Source organism: Polistes fuscatus, unplaced genomic scaffold (assembly GCF_010416935.1).
Source record: "Polistes fuscatus isolate 324 unplaced genomic scaffold, CU_Pfus_HIC Scaffold17, whole genome shotgun sequence".
NCBI lineage: Eukaryota > Metazoa > Arthropoda > Insecta > Hymenoptera > Vespidae > Polistes > Polistes fuscatus.
In genome coordinates, this window is record NW_025113075.1 from 3,417,472 (window position 1) to 3,443,961 (window position 26,490).

The 26,490-nt window shown below is 30.7% G+C and overlaps 1 protein-coding gene across 7 annotated transcripts in view; it reads right to left on the minus strand.

Moving 5' to 3' along the window:
- The window catches only part of LOC122515069 (fasciclin-1), a 763,302-nt gene that overhangs the window by 64,316 nt on the left and 672,496 nt on the right, over positions 1-26,490 (minus strand). For all 7 annotated transcript variants that reach the window (XM_043632243.1, XM_043632247.1, XM_043632245.1 and 4 more), the window contains one exon: positions 7,711-7,846. In XM_043632243.1, coding sequence (XP_043488178.1) covers positions 7,711-7,846 — 136 coding nt within the window. The remainder of the gene's footprint in view (positions 1-7,710; positions 7,847-26,490) is intronic.

Consider the following 26,490-nt stretch of genomic DNA (forward strand, 5'->3'; position numbering starts at 1 on the left):
AAGTAAAAAAAAAGGAACAAAGAACAAAGACATAAACTACTATGAGAATTCTTTTGAGAGCTCGGTCAACAAAAGCTCGATTACACGCGAATGAGCCTTCTTTTCTACGTTTCTGAAAGCAATGCACCAACCCTCCTACCCCCCCACCCCACCCTCACCCTCAACCCCCTCGTAAAGCAGACTTTATTAAAGAGATTTTAATTATACCTCCGGCCTCTCTTGTTTATTTCGAGATATCTTTTAAAAAAAAAAGGTATAATGAGTTATATACCTTTTTTTCCCACGAATCGATGCGTTTATTTAATTACAAGTTCATTCCTGAAGTTGTATTAATTACTTTTGATTAATTCTTTTTCTTCTTCTTTGTTTTATCTTTTATTTATAAATTTTTGTATTTCTTTCCAACTTTTTTCCAAATTTCGAAATTTTACTAATCGATCAATTTAATGAAACGATACGAGTATTTTGGCCAGTACGAATTCGTTGATCATTTAAATGATTATCATTGCGAGAATAAAATAATTTTTATTTATTAAATCTTTATATTCTCATACGTGCTTGGTTCTTTTTTTTTTTATCTATTTATATTTTAGTCAGGTACATTACTTTGAGTTATACGCTTTTTCTTCCTATTCGTCGAACTTAAAATGTTCTTATATATGGAGGGGAATTGCTTCTGGTCCCCATGGAAAGGGAAACGTGGTTTCCTCCCAAAAAGGCGTTACGGAAGGGTGGAAGCGTCCTCATTGGTCGGGAGCATCCCTTTTCGTTGCATCGATATAAATATCGAAATGTGATGTCCTTCGAGGAAGGACCATGACGCTATCGAAAAGGAAAAGGGTACCCTTTGTGTCACTTAACTTCGCGTAATATTGCCAGTTGCTAGGAACTTAACAATATTCTGGCACGATCGAAGATTTCAGATTATTCTATCGCCATGGAAAATATTCCTCCCATGGTTTTATGGCCCATTTCATGGAATATAGTGTTTTGCAGTTTAGGGTTTTAGCCCATTCACTGGCAACCACGGGTTATCTCGCAGCAAATGTATGTTTACCAAGACTTCCGACTACGAGATATCCTCGTAGTTTGCGTTACAACTTTAGATTGATTGCAATTGGTCACGGAATAAGTTTATAGCCGTTTTGAGTTATGAATTAATAGAAAAGAAGATTAATGAGAAAATTTGATATAATAATATTTTTTAAAAATAAACGCATACTACACACGTACCATATCTGTAACTTAATATTATTAGATTTCGTAAAATTCCATGATTTCTTTAACCTTTTAAACACTGTACACCACTATAGTGGTTTCCATGGAAAACATCAGTTTGAACGATCATGCTATTATATAGTGACATTCGCGTGGATATCATGATTTTGAAAAATATTATAAGTTTTTCGTGTCATTCGCGGCAACGATTGAAATCAAATCTTAAAATCCAGAACAAGACAACGTTGTAAATTTGCCTTGCCGGTTAATAAATTAGACGATCATTTGTGTTGCTCGGGTCATCCGTAAATAAACCAAGATCTCGGCTAATTATTCGTACATCATATTGCATCGATGAGAAATAAACTTATTTCTAAAGTCGTAGCTCTCAATAAACTTACCCTTCGAACAATTAATTTCGATATCCCAATTCTACGTAACCTAAGGGCGACAATATAAACGCAACTATATAACGATCAAATATATAAATATAATATTGTATATAGAATGATATTATCTGTCATTTAACCTGAGGCGATTTGCTGCTGCAAGATTTTAACGAATTTTGACTTCGTAACGCGACAACGCCCGCCCACCACCACCACCACCACCCTTCTTCTCTTCCCTTTTAATTTCTTGTTTCCTTTTGTACAAACACTCTCGTCGCTGCAGGAGCAAAGTTCATGCCCGAGGCCTATAAGGAAGTTTAACAGAAGGGCTGCCGGATATAGGAAATCGTGAGAGAAAAAGATAGAAATATTATGCCCTTTAGGACTCAACGAGAAACGATGACGACGACGACGACTCTGCACTTTTTCTTCTTTTATTTTTTTTTTTTTTTTTTTCTTATACTTTGTCTTTCCTAATCACGTTTAATGATCAACGAGACTTATAACCGCTCTTCGTGATGGTTTACTGTTGGAAAAGGGTAACGTGGGCGTACCGCAATCGATTAAATTCTCTCCTTTTATAGGATCTCTCTTTCTCTCTCGATAGAATATACGATCGTATGTGGTTTATATACAGGGTGAACTATTTCGATCGGAACAATGTCTTAATTAATAATATTACGGACAAATTTATTTTACTTTTTTTGTCTTGTAATTTAAAGCAGATCACTGTGTTATAAAAGAATTACCATTAATTTTCTCATATCGATGAATCGATTCTTTTTTATTCATAGAAATATTTATAATTTCAATATTGTCGATAAGGAAAATGAAAAAAATAAAATGAGTAAGAGAATAAGTAAACGAATGATTTTCTTTTTAAAACAACACAGAGAGATGTTTGATCGTACCGATTTAAATGTCTCACCTTATATAACGGTGTTTCTCTTTTTAACACAGATCATCCCAGTACGATCTCCAATCTCTCACTTTTCACCGAAATGGACCATCGAATCCATGGTCGAGTATCTCGGGGTTCTGTACGGTTAAAATCAATGGGTGTAGAGCAATCAATTATCTCTAATTGAAATTAGCCAGAACGACATGCGTGTCTGGTATTCGGATGCCTAGTTGGTTGGGAGAGCACATTTCATTGTCGACTATACTGATCGGCTACGTTACTAGATTTTCCAGGATAAAGACAATTGCGAAATTGATTAGTATCAGTTCGAATGTTCCTGTCTATCATTTCACAAAACGGGAGGAAGGGGCGGGGAGGAGAGGAGAGGGTGGTACGCGAACGAGTAATCTTTTTTTCAATAAAACTATGTCAAAATTGATAATAAAATAATTTTGATATGAAAGGTAATCAACGTACGAGTTTATATATAAAAATGTTATAATTTAATTAAATAAAAAATGTCTTTTTTAGTTTTGTTTAATTAAATTTTTTTTTGAAAAAATATTTTTTTTTCTCTCGTGTCCATCCGAAATCTAATAATGGGTTCTTAGAATTTCATTAAATGAGATCAGGTTAGACGTACGTAGACGTTTCGGGGATCGTATTACCGTGAGAACACACGACTCGGACTTGAAAATACATCTAGGTACAAATGTATATACTACCTATACAGATACATACGTACGTACAATGCATATATACATTGGATGAAACATGAACAGCTGCACACTGGGATTAACTCGCACTCAATCGCAATAATACTGCCTGCTTAGGTACTGTGCCATTGCTCGAGGGTTCGAGGGAAACGAATTAAGGGAAAAGGGTTAGACACTGGTCAGCGCTCTGGACCAGTTAGAGTAGCGAGTTCTATTGGTATCCACGTCAATGAATACCTATGGCTAATGTTTTGCTAGCGTATGGCTAAATTCCGCATATGTGGCATATGGTACATTGTGCAAATATGCATATTCACGTTTATGTATGCCTATTTCCAAGAGAACAGTTGTCTCTAAAAGCACCCACAAGTTTAATGTTTGGATTAACTCGCACAGTTTTTATCTAACGTTCATACATACATATATATATATGTATATGTATTTTTTAAGTGAAACTTTTTTTGAAAGGGTACTAAAAAATGAAAGGTTATGAGGGAAGTGTTTTATTTGAGTAGTAGGGGAGAAATGAGGAAATATCGATTGGAGAAGATTTGGGGAAAATGGCAGGGAAGATATGAGACACCCTGATGTAGCCTAATATTTTTAATATATAGATAAAATAATTAATATAATATTAATATATAATATATATATATATAAGAATAAAAATATACATTAAAATTAATATATATATTTTTTTAGGATTAAATTTGGAAAAAATGTAGCCTAATATATTTAATATATATATAATATAAAATAATTATTATATATATTATATATTATATATATATAAGAATAAAAATATATATTAAAATTAATATATATATTTTTTTAGGACTAAATTTAACCCTTTGTACTCGAGCGGCGCCAATACGGCGCCCGGCCAATTTCGAGTGTCAACTCAACCAAAACTAATTACAGAGTGTAGTATTTATCAAAGTTTATTTTTTTTCGACATATAAATAAATAAACTGATGATATTTTATTATTTCTATACGCTTGTTTGTTTATAAATGTTTTTAAAGTACCTGTAAAATGTCTACTTAATTTGGTCGAAATCATCTGGAAAAAGGCCTCGAGTGCAAAGGGTTAATAATTATTTCTATAATTATTTCAATCGAAGAACGAATATATATATATATATATATATTATTATATTATATATAAATTATATTATATAATAAATAAATTAAAATAAAATATAAAAATAAATTATATATATATATATTATATATATATATTGGTAGTATATACATTTTGTACCTACATTTGTACCTAGATGTATATATATGTGTGTGTGTGCGTGTACGTATATATATATATTTATTAATTACCTAAATATTAAAAAATAAAGAAAAATCTATCTACAAAAATAAAAAACGTACATCAGTAAGAAAAATATAGCTTTCGGTGCGTTAATTCTATGAATTTTTATTCGTAAATGTTTATTTTATAACGCGTGTATTTATATTTTATTTGTACGAATAGTAATAATCCATATGATCGAATATAACATATATAGCGAGAGAGAGAGAAGAAGGAAGGTCAAAAAAACGAAGCAAACATCGGTTATGCTTATATCACTCGAAGAATTCGTGGAAATTCATCTTTTGTCAAGTACACATAGAAAAACATATTCGAACGATCGATAAAGGTGAAAGGGTGGGGGGTAGCGGTGACACTCGTACATACAAATCTTATTCTGACTTCAAATGTCGTTGAGGTAAGACGTTACTTGTAACAATTTATTCCTGCCTAATTAAATAATTATTTAAATAAATAATTTGATATCTAATTAAATCTCATTTGATTTACAGGTATATGCAATCATTCTCGGTGTCATCGATGCATCCTGAAATTACGTAGTAAGAAAATTTATAACCATAATTACATGATATTATATTTTTCTTTTATAATTTTAGAAATAATTTTTATTATACTCTCGTACTATTTATGGTTTTATAAAGACGTTCACCATAATATCATACCATTAATTAAAATATATATTAAAATTAATATATATATATTTTTTAGGATTAAATTTAATAATTATTTCTATAATTATTTCAATCGAAGAACGAATATAAATATATATATATATATTCATATATAAATTCGAGAAAATAAAAATCAAATTTTAAAATTAAAATACTTTAAATAATACTATAAATTAAAACATTTTCTTAAAAAGAATATAATTTTATAACTACTTTTAAATTTTACAGATTAACATAAATTTATAAATAATATATATTCAATTTATTTATGGTAATTTAATTTATTATTAATTATCATACCATTGCAATCATACTAATTAATGATAGAATATATATAATCAAATATAAGATTTTTTGATCATAGTTTAGTTCTTTTTATGCTTTCAGAAAGACATTTGCCAACATCCTATTGTTTTTCATGGCTTTAGAAAAACGTTCACCGTTATTCCATTAAAATCATACTAATCAATACACATATTATGTAAGTACAAATATTTGTTTCCTTTTAAAAAATTATTTTCTAAATTTTCTTTATTTCCAAATGGATCTCCGACGCAGCAACCTCCCCGTGGTGAGATCCGGTAACCGATATTGCTTACGGTGTCCATAAAATTTGTATGGTGCAACGTAAGCACTGTCGGGCCAATGGCTGACGTTCGATGCATTAGAAAATTCTAACTTCCCGTTTTGTTAATTAATTCTAATGCAAATGATATGATTTATTAAATTCATTCTTTAATTACTCGTTGCAATTGTTGATTAATTTAAAAAAAAATTTGATTAATTTAAATTCATGTATGTATATCGTGTTATGCGTGTGTAGGAATACTTTTTATTTTTTTTAAATAATTTTACTTTTCGAGTGCGTGGAAAATGTGCAGAGAAAAAGAAATAATTATTAATTTAAATAATTCAATAATGTTAACAACATAGTTTGCGAATTCCAAGGGCATTTCTTTGTGTGTGTGTGTGTGTTTTTTTTTTAACACGTACGTTTTTACAAACACAAGTTTTATTTTTTTTTTTTTTTAGGAATATATAATATAACTTTATGTAAAGGTATTTCAAATAGAAATTATATATGCAGTATTGTAAATTAGATATTGTATATATAAAGTTCTTAGTATTCTCTATCACCGTAACTATATTTCAAATAGAAATGACTATGTTGTATATATATATATATATACACTTGAATATTACCTTCGTCTATGGATTTGTCGAGATGAAAGAGAATGAAGTTCGAATTTGTAATAGGAAGGTAAACTTGAACTAGTTACAGTCGGACACTAGTCATATGTAAATTATGAATCACGAATTCGTTGATATGCATTATTATATTTCCAGACATAGAACATTGTTGACATCAATTGAGAATACAATATTAAATATTCAGACTGATTGTAAGATAAAAGTTATTTTTCACTGAATATAAGAGAAGAATAAAATTTAAATCAATTATAGAATCAAATTAAATAAGATCAGAATAAATAAATAATTTTCAAGAAATGTCATTTTTATCTCTTATTGTATATAATATATTTTTTAGTGTATTTTATCATTTGGTTTATTTGTAATTGAAAACAATATGAATGAAATTTAGAAATAATTATTAAAACGTCATTCTGCATATATATATTTTATTATCTTTTTTATATATTTTCTGATTGTAAGATAAAAGTTATTTTTCTATGAATATAAGAAGAATAAAATTTAAATCAATTATAGAATCAAATTAAATAAGATCAGAATAAATAATTCAAGAAATGTCATTTTCATCTCTTATTGTATATAATATATTTTAAGTGTATTTTATCATTTGGTTTATTTGTAATTGAAAACAATACGAATGAAATTTAGAAATAATTATTAAAACGTCATTCTGCATATATATATTTTATTATCTTTTTATATATTTTCTGATTGTAAGATAAAAGTTATTTTTCCCTGAATATAAGAAGAATAAAATTTAAATCAATTATTAAATCAAATTAAATAAGATCGGAATAAATAAATAATTTGAAAGAAATGTCATTTTTATCTCTTATTGTATATAATATATTTTAAGTGTATTTTATCATTTGGTTTATTTGTAATTGAAAACAATACGAATGAAATTTAGAAATAATTATTAAAACGTCGTTCCACATATATATATATTTTATTATCTTTTTTATACATTTTCTGATTGTAAGCTAAGAGTTATTTTTCCCTGAATATAAGAAGAATCAAATTTAAATCAATTATAGAATCAAATTAAATAAGATCAGAATAAATAAATAATTTTCAAGAAATGTCATTTTTATCTCTTATTATTTTTATTATTAATTAAATAAGATCGGAATAAATAAATAATTTGAAGGAAAAGAGTCATTTTTATTTGTAATTGAAAATAATATGAATGAAATTAGGGAAATCATTTTCAAAAGATCGTTGTTCGCATGTAGATAATATATCTATTCGTATACGTAAATATAAATTCTACTTACACATATGATAGAGAACCAAGTTACTCTTGCTTCCATTGTACTTTTGAAAGGCTCTGTTCGTTGGAGCGAAAACGGTAACATGACGATACATCAGCGTGTTGTTCGCCACCTGGCTCGTCTCCAATAGTTGATAAAACTGTAACAAAAAATTGCAAGGATTTCTTTCGAGGTCCATTTCTCTTCATTTATTTCGTTGGCTAACGTAAAATCGTATCACTATATATATAACTATATATATATAATAAACCAAACCGCAGATTTTGGAAATTTTTTTTAATTACTCGACCATATCATAGTTACGCTCGGATGCATTTACTTTTTTCGATATTTTGTTGTTGTTAAACTTGAGAAGACTAAGAGTTTAACGTATCGTGTTTTGCAGTATTGTGTCGTATACTGTTACTGTTGTGTCATATCATCAGAGTTAGTTCGAAAGTACTATAAAAGTTCAACGTGATGTGTCTGTCACAAGTTCGGGTTATTCCTACTGCACACACACACAGACGCAAAAAAGCATACATAAACCGGGATCGGATGAATTTTCTTGTTCTTTTTCCAAAGGAATTAAAAATGTTGTAAATTTTTTACTTTTCAAATATTTATCCCTTCTCAACAAAATAAAATAAAAAAAAGATGAAAAGAAAAATTGATAGATATTTTTTTTTTGTTTTTTTTCTTTTTTTTGTAAACATACGAATAAATGAACATTTTCAAAGTTATATAGAAAATATTCTTCTGATAATGACCAACAACACAAGTTTTATCAACCCCGATCGTTATTACCCGTTTGACGAACAACGACCTATCCTAACCAATTTGAAGTTAAATCGATTGACAAGCAGTCAAGGCTGGACCTGTTAGTGCATTTAATTAGTATGTACCTACACACCGGAAATTGACTGATCGTTACCGCTTACGGAGAATGTAGGCTTGCTTCTCGTTGCGAACGAAAACTCGAGTTCAATTTTAATCGATTTCATTTAAAGAACCTCAAACGAATTATTATTGTTATATCATATATGTGCCTATAATTATGAAAATGGGATCTAAGTCACATATTTCTTGTTATCTTGATATTTAAAGGATTACATTTGAACATTAAATGAATTATATTTTATCAATTCTTTCATTCAAGTTTACAATTAAAAAACTATTGATTTTGCTACCTTTGTACAGTCAATATACTGCAGCCTTTTAAATTTTATTCAATGGGCAGAATAAACTTATCATTTAATTCAATAAGACATGTTTTTGATAAACAGGTGAATATATATTTAAAATTAAAAATATTTGCCTAATTCCTTAAATTAATTTTAATCAAGTTATAAATTAATTAAACTAAAAATATAATATTGAATTAACAAACACTATCTAACGGTTCATTTTTAATAATCTATCGTGAAAATTACATTGAATTCATTTAGTTTCAAATAATGTGCCGTGAAATAACTAATAAACATATTTTTTTTTTAATTTTGACTTAGACCACTTTCATAATTATGGGCACATATGATAACCTCAAAATTTTCTTATTTCTTTTTATTATTATTTTGTTGTTCGTTTATTTCTAATTTCCATTGCAATTTGTTCAAGGTGGACGAACATTCGACACTTGTCCGGTATTCACTTTCTTATTTCACAAATATTTTAACCACCGTTCGATTTTGACGACACGTTGCTGGGGTAAAAAGTATTCTTACGTGATTTCTTTCTGAGAAGTTAGGATAATATTCAATATTACAGTAATTAGAAACAATAATGTGGACAATTGTTCTCGGTTAATAAAATAATATATCGCGTTTTTGTTAATTTATTACGATTAATTTATAATTATAATACATTTATATTTATATATATATTATTATTTATATATATAATATAATATATTTAAATAACAATATATTATTATATTATAATTTATTTTTAATATTAATTTATTACGAGAATAAAATTCATATAAAATATATAATTTACCAATGTTTTAAACTTTAATTTTTTTTCGGTGGAGGGAGGGGGATTTATGATTCAATTGAAAAATTTCTTTTCACGGGTCAGAGAATTTGAAATATCGAATATTATTGTCAACGAAATAATCTCATTTTTATTACGACGAGCAAAGTTATTTTAATTTTTTTTTAACGACAATCGGAAAACGTTGTAAAGTTTTTGTCTGGGTGTGTATGCGCGTGTAGAAAAAGTTGGAATGTTCTGGTGCATCATCAGCGTCGTATAAAATTGTACGCGGAACCATCGAAGCGGCGTTATGCACTTTGTATGCGCTATTATATTTTTGACTTCGTTTTTCTTCTTCTTTTTCTGTTTTTCTTCTTTCTTCTTTTTATATCTCTATCCCTATCCCTTCTTTCTCATTCAAAAAAGGAAACAAATTCTTTTTGAGAGAAAGGTTTGTCATTTTACTCGGGGCAACGTCACGTGCGGTTTGAACTTTGAAAACATTTCGAAATTGAATGAAAAATATTATTAAAAAGTTATTTCCCTGTGATCTCACAGTAATAGTAATAGTAATAATAGTAATAATAGTAATAATAGTAGTAATAGTAGTACCGCGAGTTTACGTACATTTATTTTAGTTTTTAATTACTTCAGTCGTCGATCATTCAAATCTACGATATATTTTAATGAGTCGCGTTTAAAAAGGAACTACTGCGTATGTTACTGTCGCGTTAAATAATTACACGTCGAAACAACGTTAAGATCTATTTATTTAAAATCCAATACTAATTGCTGTTACTAAAGAAAACAGAGAAAAAAAAATGAAAAGAGAAAGAAAAAGAAAAAGAAAAAGAAAGAGGAAAAGGAATAAAAGTAGAAATAGGAGAGAGCAGATAGATTGGAAAGTTTAAAGGAAGGTAAAGAAACGAAGAAGGAAAGAAATAGAAAGAAGAAAGAAGAAAGAAGAAAGAAGTAATGACATCTAGCGATCTTAGGGTCTCTTTATCTCAGCCTCAACCCCTTCTTCTTACCCCCTAGCCTTGACTACTACTACTATTACTATTACTACTACAACTACTACTAGTCTTATCCTCTTTGCTTTCCTTTAACGAAGCTCTTGAGTAATGGAGACATGTCGTGACTCTGGACAATTAATGCGAGCTCGTCGGACGAGCAGCCAGTTAACGAAAGGGTGAGGATAGGCTAGAGGGCTGAAGAAAAGGGGTGGTGGCTTGCTTGCTTGCTTGCTTTCTAGCTAGACGGAGTGAGAAAAGAGCTAAAGAACCGTTCGAGATGGAGAAAAAGGATGAATGGGGCAGAGTTGGAGGAAAGCAAGGAAGGAAGGAAAGAAAGAAAGAAAAGAAGAAAAAATATAAAAGAGACGACAGTGGTTAATCGCGATGTCGCTTTGGGATTACCATGATTACTTAACGTGTAACTTATTCCACGCTTGAATTCGTGTCTACGATTAGATGTGTTAACAACACGACCGTGTGTATACTTACGTGTAAGTTAACTCACTTGAATTATTTTTACCTGATCCAATTATATTTGATAAGATAGTTGGATTAATGGGGTATATAGTATATTGCTTTGTTTCTCTATTTATTGCAGTTTTAAATAATATTTTATAACATTAAACGAGTGATTTATTAGAGTGAGCTATTATAGTGGCGAGTGGTAATACAAGATGGCATCCGCGAAAGTCACTATAATGGCGCATCATTTTGTAGAGGTTAATATTTTATGAGATTTTAGGCAATTAAATAGTGAATTAAATATTTTCTTTTTATTTAGAAACGAATATTGTAAATTTATACGTTTTAAACGCGTTATATGTATATTGTTTATGCAAACAAAATTGTTAAACAAGCAAATAGAAAATTATTTAATTGAAATGATTAGTGAGCGAGCCACTAGAGTGAGCCACTATAGCGGCGTATTATTTTTTATAGGTTAATATTGTATGAGATTTTAGCCAATTGAATAGTGAAACAAATATTTTCTTTTATTTAGAAATAAATAATGTATATTTTGTGTTTCATTCGGATTTTTGTAACAAATGGTAGAGTTTTTTTTAGTATTAAAGTTACATCACCACACAATGAAGAACATATTATAAAATATATATCTTAAAAAAAGAAATAAAAGAAGTAAGACTATACCTATAGGGGAATGCTTTTGATCGAACAGAAATCGATCGTTGATCGATTAACGAAGTACTCGTGCGCAAACGGGACGATAAGTTTGATCTCTGCTGAACTGCCGAGCAGTCTGAGTCCGAGTCCGAGCACGATCTGCGAGAAAATTATTGCTCTTTGGTCGAGCACGGTTAAAACGAACGAAAGTAATAATCCGTAAATCGTTCTTAGCTCGGTGAAAAAGTGTTCGATGATAATTTCCTAAGGTCATCGATCTTCTTTCTCTTCTTCGTTCACGCTTTCCGAGATATTCAACTCTTTTTCTCTTTTTCTTCGTACCGATCTCTTCTTTCATTCTATCGGTCCTTTTATTTTTTTTTATCTCCTCGTTTTCCTTTTCTTAACTTTTTTTCTTCCATAAGGTAGTCACGTTCTCCTCCTCTTTGCCGTTCTCGGAGTAAGTGCATCGGAATATTGAGATGTGAACCACGTATTCAATATAAGACCTCTTATCAGCTAGCTTTTTAGAATACGTCTAATATTTTTTTTCTCTCTTGTGTTTTACAGTTTACGCTAGTCACATTTCACATTCAAAGGATACCACCATCCATCATATGGTTTCATCTGTTTCTTATTTGTTTCCAGAAGTATACACGGGATACCAAAATTATTATTATGAGTTCGATTTGAGTTAGATCACGTTTTCGAAAGTTTGTTGACTGCGACAGAAGTAAACATATATATTCCACTTGTGTATGTAACTTTATATATTACCGTATCACCATTTCATTTGTCCTATCATTTTCTATGTTCATCTCTTAGTATAGATAGAAAGATTAGATCATCATATGAGGTAGTACTTACTTACGTTCTAGGTAAAGTTAATATGCCAGTTCCTCCTATCTTTCATGGTTATTACTGGTAATTAATCTCTAATCAGAGCACGTTATCGTAAAGTATCATTTGCTCGTATATGCCACAGCCGGGTAGAATCTCGAACTATCGGATATTCAACGTACACATACACACACATATATACATACATACGTACATACATATCTACATTTATCGCTTTCTATGAACGTTGCAATAAATATGTTCATATTTATGCGGAGCATTAGCATGGGTGCGATTAAGCGCGTATCGTTCGTCATTGTTTATGCGCCGTTGTTACGCATGCAAATGCACTTATGGGTTAAATAGAGAGAGAGAGAGAGAGAGAGAGAGAGAGAGAGAGAGTGAGAGAATGATCGCTAGTCCTATATCCGTAGAAGGGTCTACGACCTTTCCCAAAACGATGAAACTATCGATAAAGAGAATGAATGATTGGGAAAGCTTATGGTTGAAACGATCAAGGTCTGTATCGATAATATAATATAATGTTAATCTCGTTGAAATTGTTGTAAATGTTTTTAGAATATTGTTAGTTTTCGTAATAGGAGCCTATCGATGCGGATGTTAAGCTTCTACATAAACGGATATGCGCATATTTAGAAAATGATGAATTACCTCTGGGATATTTGAACGGTTATGGAAATATTATTGTTGTTATTATTATTATTATTATATCGTAAGATTAAAAATTGAAAATAAAGAGAGAGAAGGGAACGCGATATCGTATTAATTCAGCTTCAACTTTGTTATATCTGCTTTAAGGGGATATACTGTTGGATAGTTTGAAAAATATGTACATTTAAATATGGAAAATAGGAATAGAAAGTTTATAGAAGCTTTTTTATTGTTTTTTATGAAATATATGTGAGAATGAATAATAAATAAATGAATTAATAGATACGGTAGAATATGGAAATAAATAGTTCTTGTTTTATTAATTAACATTATTTCTATAGCGATTTTGTTTTGATAAAAGGAATTGTTATTAATGAAGAATAATACATCTTTAATTATTTTATTTAACCATTTAAACACCACACCACCGTGAGCCACTATAATGGCTTTCGCGAGTATCGTGATTTTGTAGAATATCATACGTTTTTTATTTTTATTGTTGTTACATTATTCTCATTTGATTTGACGTTGCATGAAAATTTGATAACCAAATGATTTCGATGAATTTTTGTATTTATTTGATTTAACCAATTATATTTTAATTTTCAAATCTATTCCCCGAAGTGTAAAATGTCGTAATGGAAATTGTCGCGAACGATTTTGTTTATCCTTGGCTAAAGTGTGTGTGTGTGTGTGTCCGTGCTTAACAGTTTAAAATATTATTTATAATAATATATAAAAGAATCTGAACTCTTTAACGATCGAGTTGCTGAATAAGTCCCGATGTTGAGACAAAACGTTTCAATAAGATTGAAATAACGTTTTAAATTCTTACCCCGTCCCCAACTTTCCTCTCTGCGACAAAAATTCATTAATTATTTATAATAATATTGCGCATAAACGGATATTATATTCGTTGCTTGATTATAAATTTCTAAAACAATTTTCCGTTATAATAAATTAGTATTTTCGCGAAGCTTAACATATAATAATAATAATAAATAATAATAATAATAAGAAAAACAACAACAACAACAACAGTAATAACAATAATAATAACATCCATAGAGAGATTAGAGAAAAGACAATGGGATGTTAATAACGATTAAGTACGACGCTGGTACGGATTATCATAAATCTAAAGAGATAAGAAAAGGACGGGTAAATGAAAACGCGTTCCTTGATAAAAGCTAGTCGCGAACTAGGGATAGCAAAAGAGGAGAATGGGGGGGAGGAGGGAGTAGGGTTGAGTGGGAAGGGGTACGGGTAAAAGAAAACAACAAAGGAAAAAAAAATATAGGAACTTAGTAGTCGTCGGGGTTTATCTCTTGCCATAACTACGACGAAAAAGATAACCAAGGGAGAGAGGTGGATAAGGGGAGGGGGGATGAGGTGGTGGAAGTGGATGGAGATTTGGGGCCAGGAACAGGGATGGGGGGGTGGGTGGGTCGCAGTAGGGATCTCTCATCGCAATACGTTGCTTCATACAGGAACGTGCTTTCGTTCATTCTCTGGCACTTCTGAAAAAGCACCTTTATTTTCGCAAAACCGGAAATGAGAGGCGTACTGAGGGGGGGGGGAATTTCTCAGCGACGCTTTATCTTTCTTACTTTCTTCTTCTTCTTTTTCTTCTTCATCTTCATCTTCGTCGTCGTCGTCTTCGTTGCGTCTTTTCTTTTTCCTCTTTTTTTGTTTTTCTTCTTCTTCTTCCTTTTTCTCTCTCGTTTTTTGCTCGCATTTCTTTTCCCTCGCTTCTTCTTCTTCTTCTTTTCCTTTCCTTACTTTATTTCTTTTTTTTTCTCTTTTTTTTTTTCCCCTTTCTTTTCTTCACCCAGGTATTATTCTTGTTTTTCTTTCAGGAACGTCGGGGAGGAAACATGCGAGAGGGAAACAGAGCGGAAACGAGACGCGTGCTCGTGAAAGTTGGTGCTTTCTTAGCAACGTAGATCATTTTGATGTTTCGATAGTACCCGTGTGGGGGTGGGGGGTTAGCTATGGCTATGGCTATGTATATCATTATTCTTTATCTCGATGTTTTATATATATATATTTTTTTTCTTCTTTAGGAAAAATTTTCTATGAGATAAGTTTATACTTAGATTTTTTTTTCTTTTTTTTATTTTAGTTTATTTTTCACATACTAATTTTTTTGGCGTGTTGATTGTTCGACAAATATTCGATAAATATATAATTTATTATATATATATATATATATATATATATATTTAAATAAAAATTATATATTAATATTTAATAAATTTATATTAAATAAAATTATTTAAATAAATATATATATATAAATTATATATAAATAAATTATATTATATAAAAATATATAATATATAATAAAAATAATATATTATATTTATATATTTAACATTGAAATTTGATTCTAAGAAAAATTCTAACGAAGAGTAGGTAGACGAAATCTTTCGATAAAATTCAAAGAACGATTTATAATATTTGTTTTTGTTTTTTTGTCGAAATATACGAACGAGCTCCCCCCACCACCCCTCCCTCACCCTTTCGATTATTTCCGATTTTACACAGTCCGTGATTTTTTTTTCTATTCATAATCTTGAGTAGGAAGAAGAATAAGTTATAGGGACTTGGGATGAAATGGAATTCGTATCGTTGGCCTGTGATTCATCGACGGAACATTTCCTAATAAACAAGTCAGAGAAATGAATTTCAGCCTGAGTGGAATCGTCAAAAGAGGGTTGGTTGGTTGGTGAATGTTCTCCTTCTTGTCGTCGTTGTAGTAGTTGTCGTCTGGCGCCAGCTAAACGACCTCTTAAATCCGACCCTTCCTCGAGGATCACGAATCCCTCGGATCCTCAGAGTTTTGCCAGGCACGTGACGGAAGCTTTGTCTTTTCTTTTCTTTTCTTTTCTTCTCTTTTCTTTTTTTTTTTCCTATCCATTTGCTTGCTCACTTCGAGAGGATAAAAGAATGAGATGAATGAAGAATGAATGAATGAATGAATGTAGGAAGGAAGGAAGGAAGGAAATGAAGAAGAAAGGATGATCGATCGTTGACTTGAAAATTCAGAATGACGGATGGAAATATAGGAAGAAAATAATATTTCTTATGCAATTTTATCCTATTAATTATTTCAAATATTTCTTCCCGTGTTCTTTTCTTTATCCCTTTGATATTGTTTACAAGTCAAATGTTTTTATTTTTATTTTTTCGTTCATTTAGATATGCCAAGTTTATTCGATTTATTTAACTGAATTTTTCTGTGTTTAGCTATTTAGCCTGAGATGAATTAATTTCACTCGAACATGGAAATCGAATAATTTCATTTATAATAAAAAATTGTATTACAAACAATTTTGACATGTATTATAATCATTTTATTTTTCTAAATACACATTTTTCGCTTATTTCTATTTCTTTTAGATGATACTTTGTATGCAATATGACAATAATTTGTATGCACAAGAAATTGATTGGATGTGTGTAAACAAAGAAAAGAAAATAAATCAAGCAAATATATATACATATGTGCCCATAATTATTAAAGTAATCTAAGTCATCTATTTCTTGTTTCGAGATATTTAAAGGATTACATTTGAACATTAAATTAATTCTATATAATATTAAAATAACAAACATTATCTAACGGTTCATTGAAAATTACATTGAATTAATTTAGTTTCAAATAATGTGGTGTGAAATAAATAATAAACTTATTTTTTTTTTTAAATTTTTACTCAGACCACTTTCATAATTATAGGCACATATAACAATAAAAATCGTAAATGAGTGAAATTGATTAGTATTATCCTATTAATTATTTCAAATATTTCTTCCCGTGTTCTTTTCTTTTCTTTATCCCTTTGATATTGTTTAGAAGTCAAATGTTTTTTTTTTTTATTTTTTTCGTTCATTTAGATATGCCAAGTTTATTTGATTTATTTAACATCAGATTGCTGAATTTTTTGAGTGTTGAGATGAATTAATTTCACTCGAACATGGAAATCGAATAATTTCATTTATAATAAAAAACTTGATTACAACACAATTTTTACATATATATAATCATTTTATTTTTCTAAATACACATTTTTCGCTTATTTTTATTTCTTTTAGATGATACTTGAAATTCACAATTCAACCCTTTCTCGATATTTTATATATTATAAAGCGAGCGTGAAAAAATAATTTGTGTGCACTAGAAATTGATTGGATATGTGTAAACAAAGAAAAGAAAATAAATCAAGCAAATATATATATACATATGTGCTCATAATTATGAAAGTGATCTAAGTCATCTATTTCTTGTTTCGAGATATTTAAAGGATTACATTTGAACATTCAATGAATTCTATATATATTGAAATAACAAACACTATCTAACGGTTCATTGAAAATTACATTGAATTCATTTAGTTTCAAATAATGTGGTGTGAAATAAATAATAAACTTATTTTTGTTTTAATTTTCACTCAGACCACTTTCATAATTATAGGCACATATAACAATAAAAATCGTAAATGAGTGAAATTGATTAGTATTATCCTATTAATTATTTCAAATATTTCTTCCCGTGTTCTTTTCTTTGCTTTATCCCTTTGATATTGGTTAGAAGTCAAATGTTTTTATTTGTATTTTTTCGTTCAATTAGATATGCCAAGTTTATTCGATCTATTTAACATCAGATTGCTGAATTTTTCGAGTGTTTAGCTATTTAGCCCGAGATGAATTAATTTCACTCGAACATGGAAATCGAATAATTTCGTTTATAATAAAAAACTTTATTACAACACAATTTTACATATATTATAATCATTTTATTTTTCTAAATACACATTTTTCGCTTATGTATTTCTATTTCTTTTAGATGATACTTTGTATGCAATATGACAATAATTTGTATGCACAAGAAATTGATTGGATGTGTGTAAACAAAGAAAAGAAAATAAATCAAGCAAATATATATATGTACCCATAATTATTAAAGTAATCTAAGTCATCTATTTCTTGTTTCGAGATATTTAAAGGATTACATTTGAACATTCAATGAATTCTATATAATATTGAAATAACAAACATTATCTAACGGTTCATTGAAACGGTACATTGAATTCATTTAGTTTCAAATAATGTGGTGTGAAATAAATAATAAACTTATTTTTGTTTTTTTAAATTTTCACTCAGACCACTTTCATAATTATGGGCAGATATAACAATAAAAATCGTAAATGAGTGAAATTGATTAGTATTATCCTATTAATTATTTCAAATATTTCTCTTTCCGTGTTCTTTTCTTTATCCCTTTGATATTGTTTAGAAGTCAAATGTTTATATTTTTATTTTTTTGTTCAATTAGATATGCCAAGTTTATTCGATTTATTTAAAATCAGATTGCTGAATTTTTCGAGTGTTTACCTATTTAACCTGAGATGAATTAATTTCACTCGAACATGGAAAACGAATATAATTTCATTTATAATAAAAAACTTGATTACAACACAATTTTTACATATATTATAATCATTTTATTTTTCTAAATACACATTTTTCGCTTATTTTTATTTCTTTTAGATGATACTTGAAATTCACAATTCAACCCTTTCTCGATATTTTATATATTATAAAGAGAGCGTGAAAAAATAATTTGTATGCACTAGAAATTGATTGGATATGTGTAAACAAAGAAAAGAAAATAAATCAAGCAAATGTATATACATATGTGCCCATAATTATGAAAATGGTCTAAGTCATGTATTTCTTGTTTCGAGATATTTAAAGGATTACATTTGAACATTCAATGAATTCTATATAATATTGAAATAACAAACACTATCTAACGGTTCATTGAAAATTACATTGAATTCATTTAGTTTCAAATAATGTGGTGTGAAATAAATAATAAACTTATTTTTGTTTTAATTTTCACTCAGACCACTTTCATAATTATGGGCAGATATAACAATAAAAATTGATTGGATGTGTGTAAACAAAGAAAAGAAAATAAATCAAGCAAATATATATATACATATGTGCTCATAATTATGAAAGTGATCTAAGTCATATATTTCTTGTTATCTTGATATTTAAAGGATTACATTTGAACATTAAATGAATTCTATATAATATTGAAATAACAAACACTATCTAACGGTTCATTGAAAATTACATTGAATTCATTTAGTTTCAAATAATGTGGTGTGAAATAAATAATAAACTTATTTTCTTTTTAATTTTCACTCAATTTAAATGAGTGAAATTGATTAGTTTCGATAATCTAATGTTATCAAAATAAAAATCTGAATACAATACGAAAAAGAAAAAGAAGAAGAAGAAAGAATTGGAAAGATTTTGTAAGGTCGATATGAAAACATTCTATTTGAAAATAATGTATTCTCGTTTGAAACGAAGTGTGTGGTAAAGGTAACAAGGAAGCGATCGTTAATGAAGAACGGCGGATATTATGCGAACGAACAGTGTTCCGGTGGTTTCTGCGCGAGTAGTTCAGACTTTACTAACAATTAGAGTACCGCTGATTATGCTGCTAATTGGTAATCAATATCCAACATAACCATTAGGAGTCATGCATATCGATGAAGGAGAGACTAACTAAATGTACCGTCTTCCTACGGACAGATACACTATAATTGACCACCATAGGGGAGGAAGCCTACGGAAATGGGAAAAGGGGATGTTTTACTTCTATTAATGGCTTGTAAATTATTTATTAATAAACAGAATTATCGATTTAACCTGTATTAATATTAAATCGAGTTTTATCTCGTCGTCGGATCTCGTATCTGTGTGTGTGTGTGTGTGTGTTGTGTTTTATCAGTGCACGAGATAAAAAAGGAATTTAAAAAAGGAACAAAAAATACAATGCATAACTATGTGTGTGTGTGTGTGTGTGTGGGAGGGATTGCATGCAAGTACTATACACACACACACACACACACACACACACAAAAGGTATAATATATTTATTTTGATATCCTTCATATTACCAAAATACGTGAATACGCATATTTACATCGAAATAGACGATTTTCTCGACCGGGAATATTATTACTCGTAGAATATTTTCAATTTGGTTTAGTCCAGATGTTTCCGAAGCACCCGGTAGGTAATTAAGATCTCTGATTTTGTTGTACCATATTTCTTTAACTGGTTACGACTAGGGGGAGGGGGGTGGAGAGGATCCGTAGGATCAAATTTTGTCGGGATTTTTCCATTTTATTTTGGTTTCTTTTTAACTTTATATATATACATATATACATATACATACATAAATACATTCCCGTTCTGTGAACAACACCAAAGCGTTATCGATATTCATCCGTGAATCGAGAGATCCGAATGTTTTCGTTGGTGCACGTTCGCATGCATTATTCCCGAACAAAAAAGGCAACGAAACGAAACGAAACGAAACGAACGAGCGAACGAACGAACGAACGTATGGATGAACGGATAGACAGACAGAGACAGACAGAGAGAGAAAGAGAGAAAGATTGAAAGGGTGAGTAGGGTACGTAGGTACCCTAGGTAGATAGGGAGGGTTGGGGTAGGTTGGAAAAGGGCATAGAGAGTGCCGGCGCCAGGGGTACGTTGGATACAAAGAGCAGGGAACGCGTTAACGTCAACGATGCGTGCGGTGTGCGTGTTTGGTTGTGTGTGTGTGTGTGTGTGTTGTGTAAACACGAGCAGCGTATGTAAATGCGAAAGCGTTGTTCCAAGCGAAATAAAAGGACGGCCAACGATGCAGGCTGGGTCATAGTGTAGTTTGTTGGGGTTGACTGAACAGGGGGAGGGGTGGTGGTGGTGGTGGTGGTGGCGTAAAAGTCGGTCCCAGTTCAACGAAATTCGAATTTTTCTATCGGGAGAGGGGTGGGAGGGGGGAGGGGGTCTCTTCTCTTCTCTTCGTTCCGAAAATCAAACGTGCTTGCGGAATCGAATCTATCCGTAAAACGAGCCGATAACTGCTCGTCGATAAGCATTTCATAAATATTCAAACGTTTGTTTCGCTATTCGAATTTGTGCTTCTCTTTCTCCTCTCTCTCTCTCTCTCTCTCTCTTTCGTTCTTTTTCTATCTTTTGGGCTCTCTCTCTCTCTCTCTCTGTCTCCCGTTTGATTTTGGTCTATCGAAATGGGAAACGGAAGAGATCGTACGCGGAAACAGTGTACGTTGAGGACAGCTAGCAACGATAATGAAGACGAACGGGCAAGGACGTTCCTCTCTCTTGGGATGCGTTTCACTGATAGTATCATCCAACACCTGCCTGCATGCCTAGCTGCCTCCAAATCCGACTGGAATACGTACACCCGTTATCTTCAAATGGGTGTTGTAATACTATACCCATTTCTCAATTTCTCCATTTTTTTCACGTTGACTGCAGAACTCTAACACGCAAAATACGACTTATATTTTCTCTCTCTTTTTTTTCTCTCTTTTTTTTCTGTTTTTTTCCTTTTCTATTCTCATCTTTAATCGTTCATACCTTATACTTTTGTATAAGAGTTGGTGTATCGATCGTTGGTATTTTTCAAATGGGATTTAAAAGTTCTTTTTTTTTTTTTTTACTAGCTTTGTTATTTCAACAATTCTCTCGATAAATAAATAATGGACAATTCGTAAACATGCTGCTGCTGCTGCTGCTGCTGCGATTGAACCAGGATAATGAAAGATAGTTTTGTTTTTCGTTGTTGTTATTGTTGTTGTTGATGAAATTATGTTTTAGTTAAAATACATTTATATATATGAGCTGTTTATTTTGAAAGTGGCCTAAGTCCATTTATACTTAAATTGAGATATTTAAGGGTTTGCGTTTCAATGCAATTAAAAATATACGAACAGAATACCAATGAGTTATGCTGCTTAAGTGTATCTAAAGGTGTTCAATTTACAATTCCTATTAAAATAATGGCAATTATTAAGTGAATAATATGCGTTTTCTTACCAAGAATGGAGTTTAGCCATTTAAAAATAAAGGGCTCACATAGTTTACGATGTCTCTTGTTCGGGTTCGTAGGGAGAGGGAAAGGGGGCTCTTTAAAAAGAGAAATTTTTGACATTACCAGAAATTATAATCAAAATTTTTGCATGGAAAAATGCTCAAGGGAGAGTGTTCGGAATCGAATTTGGGGGGGGGGGGTTCCCCTTTCCTCACCCAAGCCTCTTTATCACTCTCTCTCTCTCTCTCTCTCTATCTGAAATAATTCTCGTTGTACGCTTTTAACCTATTCTCAATCAAAGTCGGTCGATAAATCAAAGCCGGCAAAGTTTTAATTGGTAGAGAAGAAGAAGAAGAGGAGCAGGAGGAGGAGGAGGAGGACTGACTCGACCGATCGGCAGGTGATACCCTTTTCCTCTTCCCTTTTACTTGGGTACACTGTACACGTGTCATTGACATTAGACGTAGTTAAACGCAAGAGATGCGAACCAGGGCCGTACTAACTTAACACGATATATCACCCCTCCCCACCCCCACCCCCGACCACCAACTACAACTTCAATCAAACTTAGTCACGAAGAAGTCGAAGATTCCGATCCGTGTCATTTTATGCAAGCATGCTCCCTTTTAAGATTTCCTACTTTTCCTCTTCTTCTCCTTCCTCCTCCTCCTCCTCCTCCTCCTCCTCCTCCTCCGCATATCTAACAGCGATTAGATTCGATAACGTTTTACCACCGACAATCAAAAACCCCGCTCCTCCCTAAAACTTGTTCACGATTTACGATCACGTTCCGCAAATTCCTTCATCTTGACTTTTATTAATCGCGCTTTACCAATTGTTTACCAGTTTTCGGTAAAACCCAAGGGAGGAATATACAGAGAGAGAGAGAGGGAAGGGAAGGGAAGGGAAGGGAAGGGAAAGAAGGTAGGAAAGATTGATTGACAATCGTGTCAGGTTGAATCTTTTTTAAGAGATTAAAGTATACATTTATAAAGCACACTAATATTATAAGGATTAAAAAAAGAAAGAAGCTATAAAGTTGAAAAGGAAGCGATCGACAATCGTGGTCGGTTGAAAAAGCTTGTTGTTTGAAAGATTAAAGTACACATCGAAAAAAGAAACAAAGAGAAAAGTAAAGAAATAAAAGAAAAATCTCTCTTTTCCAAATTTATATTACGATATGAACGATTATTAACACTAGATTTATCTGACCAGTCAAAATGACTGGTCGTCTTGCAATTTCGATTTCAAATTCTTACTTCATGTAATATTTTCTTTTCGTAACGATATCATGACTTTTCTATCTATAATTAAAGAATCAGTTTTGTGAACTTTCTATTATCTTATATAAAACAAACGTAACAAATGTATTTTTTTGAGGTTATACTTCTTTTGGCGCGTTGGGGAAAATGTAATGGGGAGTGATTTTGTTCCGAGCGTCTGGAAAAACGACACCATGAAGTTTGTCAGTATTTACTACGCGCGGCAAAGCGATTTCAAGTATACGGCATGAAGTTGTCTTCTTTTCTTCTTCCCCTTTTTTTCTCAAGCGGGTCACCCATCCAAATACTAATCGTACTCAGCGCCGCTTTACTTAAATGATCGAAGCGAGAACCGATGCTATCACAGCGCCATAGCCGTTGACGAATAAAGTAATTCGATATATCTCCCTTATATTTAGTATGATATTTATATTATAAAATTTTATTATTCTTTCTAATATATAACATATCGATCGATTGAAAATATGTTTTCCTTCCTTTTTTTTTAAATAATAATAATAATAATAATAATAATAATAATAATAATAATAATAATAATAATAATAAATATTTTTTTTGAAGTTATTTTTGAGGTTATTGAGGTTATATTCGTTTTGGTACAGCAAAGAAGTATAACTTCTTACGTGCGTACATAAGTACACACACCAGTTTTTTTTTTTTATTTTTATTTATTTTCATTAATTTAACTTAACAAATATATTTTTTGCTACCGCTAGTTTTACCTCAGTAAGCATTTATTTTTAAAGACCAATCATTTCGATTGGTTTGATAGAAATAGGTATATCAAAATAGCTGGTGAATCTAGCTAGCGTTATTATATTAAATGAAGTTTAATTTTAATAAAAATGAGGAGAAGAGAGAGAGAGAGAGTGTGCGTTTAAACGGATGATGTAAATTTGCGTATCACACAACGTGTGCGGAGAGAGAGAGAGAGAGAGAGTGTGTATAATATTAATCGTACGCGGATAATCGCGATATAACGGGCGTAGTTTAGGTGGAAAATTTTCGATGGAACGAGAGAGGCCATTAGGTTTATCAGCGAGCGTGTAGGAGTAAATGAGCGTCGACGACCTTTACCGTACCTCGTAACAGGGCTTGGGCTTGCTTGCTTTTCCGACGCCTCCGCCCTTTAAACCGAGGATGATGATCACGAGCTGCCGATCGTTAAGATTCGTTGAACGCTTCAATAAGTTTTGCCATTCCACCTATCCCCCACACCCCCCTCACCACCACGGGTTCGTTCAGCTTCATTTTGCCGGAAGATACTTTGCCTGACCAATCATCTTCTGACCTCGTTATGATTGTCAATGATTGTGTTGCACACATGGTAGACAAATTTTTCTTATTTTTTATTATATTTTATTTATTTATTTATTCTTTACTTCGTCCCTTTCGGGTTTGGAGGGCTTCCCTTACAATCTTCCTTTTACCATATCTTACAATACTATTCCATTTAACTATATACATATACATATATCATTTTATATAAACTATATTACAACATAACAAATTAATACTCAAAATTCAAATTAATAACTGACGTTATATCAAAAAAAAAAAAAAAAAATAATTATCTTAACACTCTTCTCTCAAACCTTAAAAAAAAACTCTTTATCTTTTATTATATAATAATATTAAATAATAATAATAATTAAATATAATTTTTACGTAATGCGATCACGCTTTTGAAATTTTCTTATGTGGATAAATTTCATTAGATAGATAAATGGCAACGGTGCATACTCGGAATCTGTCGAAATAGTTGGTTTAATTATAGTTTGATTAATTTTAATCGTATCTTTATTGCATTGATTAGATTTTTTCGAGATAAAAGAAAGTAATAGGGAAAATAGACAAGGATTTGCTATCTGTTCGCATCTAATTAAACTTTTTAGCTATTAAATGCCATTATAGTGGCTTAAGCATGTTACTTTTTCAAACACTGTGCCACTATAATGCTTTTAACGTATGTTACCTTTACGAACTGGACGCCACTATAGTGGCTAGGATTGTCAGTTCCACAAAAATTAATTTTTAATTATTTAAAAATAGGACAAGAGAAACGTATTGATGCTTTCTACGAAATATTCAATAGAAATGATTAATTTATATAGAACATTGTATTCGTATGAGAAAAAACCCAAAAAATCAAAATAAAATACAATTTAAGAAAATTTACAGTAAATTTATCTGACCAGACGATAGCGTATATTTTATTTCACAACTGTAAAGTAAGTGTAAAACTGTAAAGTAGTACAGGACATTAACAATAAAATTACTACGCAAATTTTTAATTGCAATGGTATTATTGAAACAGATAAACTCGCGAAAAAATTGAAATTTTCGTCCTTTTAAAATGCTTCATACGAAATGTCGAGATAAAGTAATTGAAGTTTATACTTTTCTTCGCGTAAAAAACCACATCATGAATTTCATGAATTATTACGAAAAATACTGGTGAAAAAGCAAGATAGATTTATGTGAGATATGTTGCGAAAACGATTCAAAGGTATTAGATAGGATAATTGCAAAAAAATTGTATGAACAAAAATTAGTAACACATTAGGAAGGTTGTTCTGATTTCATCGTACCATGTGTTTTAAATATTTTAATAAGAAAAATTAGATTTTCTGTATAAATAAAATGACTTTTTATGCGATAATTATGTATTGAAAAATATCTAATTTGAATTATTTTAATTAAAAAATGTAATTAAAAATGTTTTACTAATCTCATCGTGATCGTCGTCGGTTACCTCGTGAATCCTCCCTCCACCCCATAGCCTAGCAACCAAAACTCCTATAAAACCGTCCCCCCCCCTCGAATGTGTTAAATAAATTCGAGAACATTTTCACCACGCGAACGAACGGGGGGGAGGAAGGAGGTGCCCTAACGCAAAAATTTAAATTATCTTAATTGTTGATCTTAATTCTCGGTGAAACTTAAAAAAAAAAATATAAGAAAA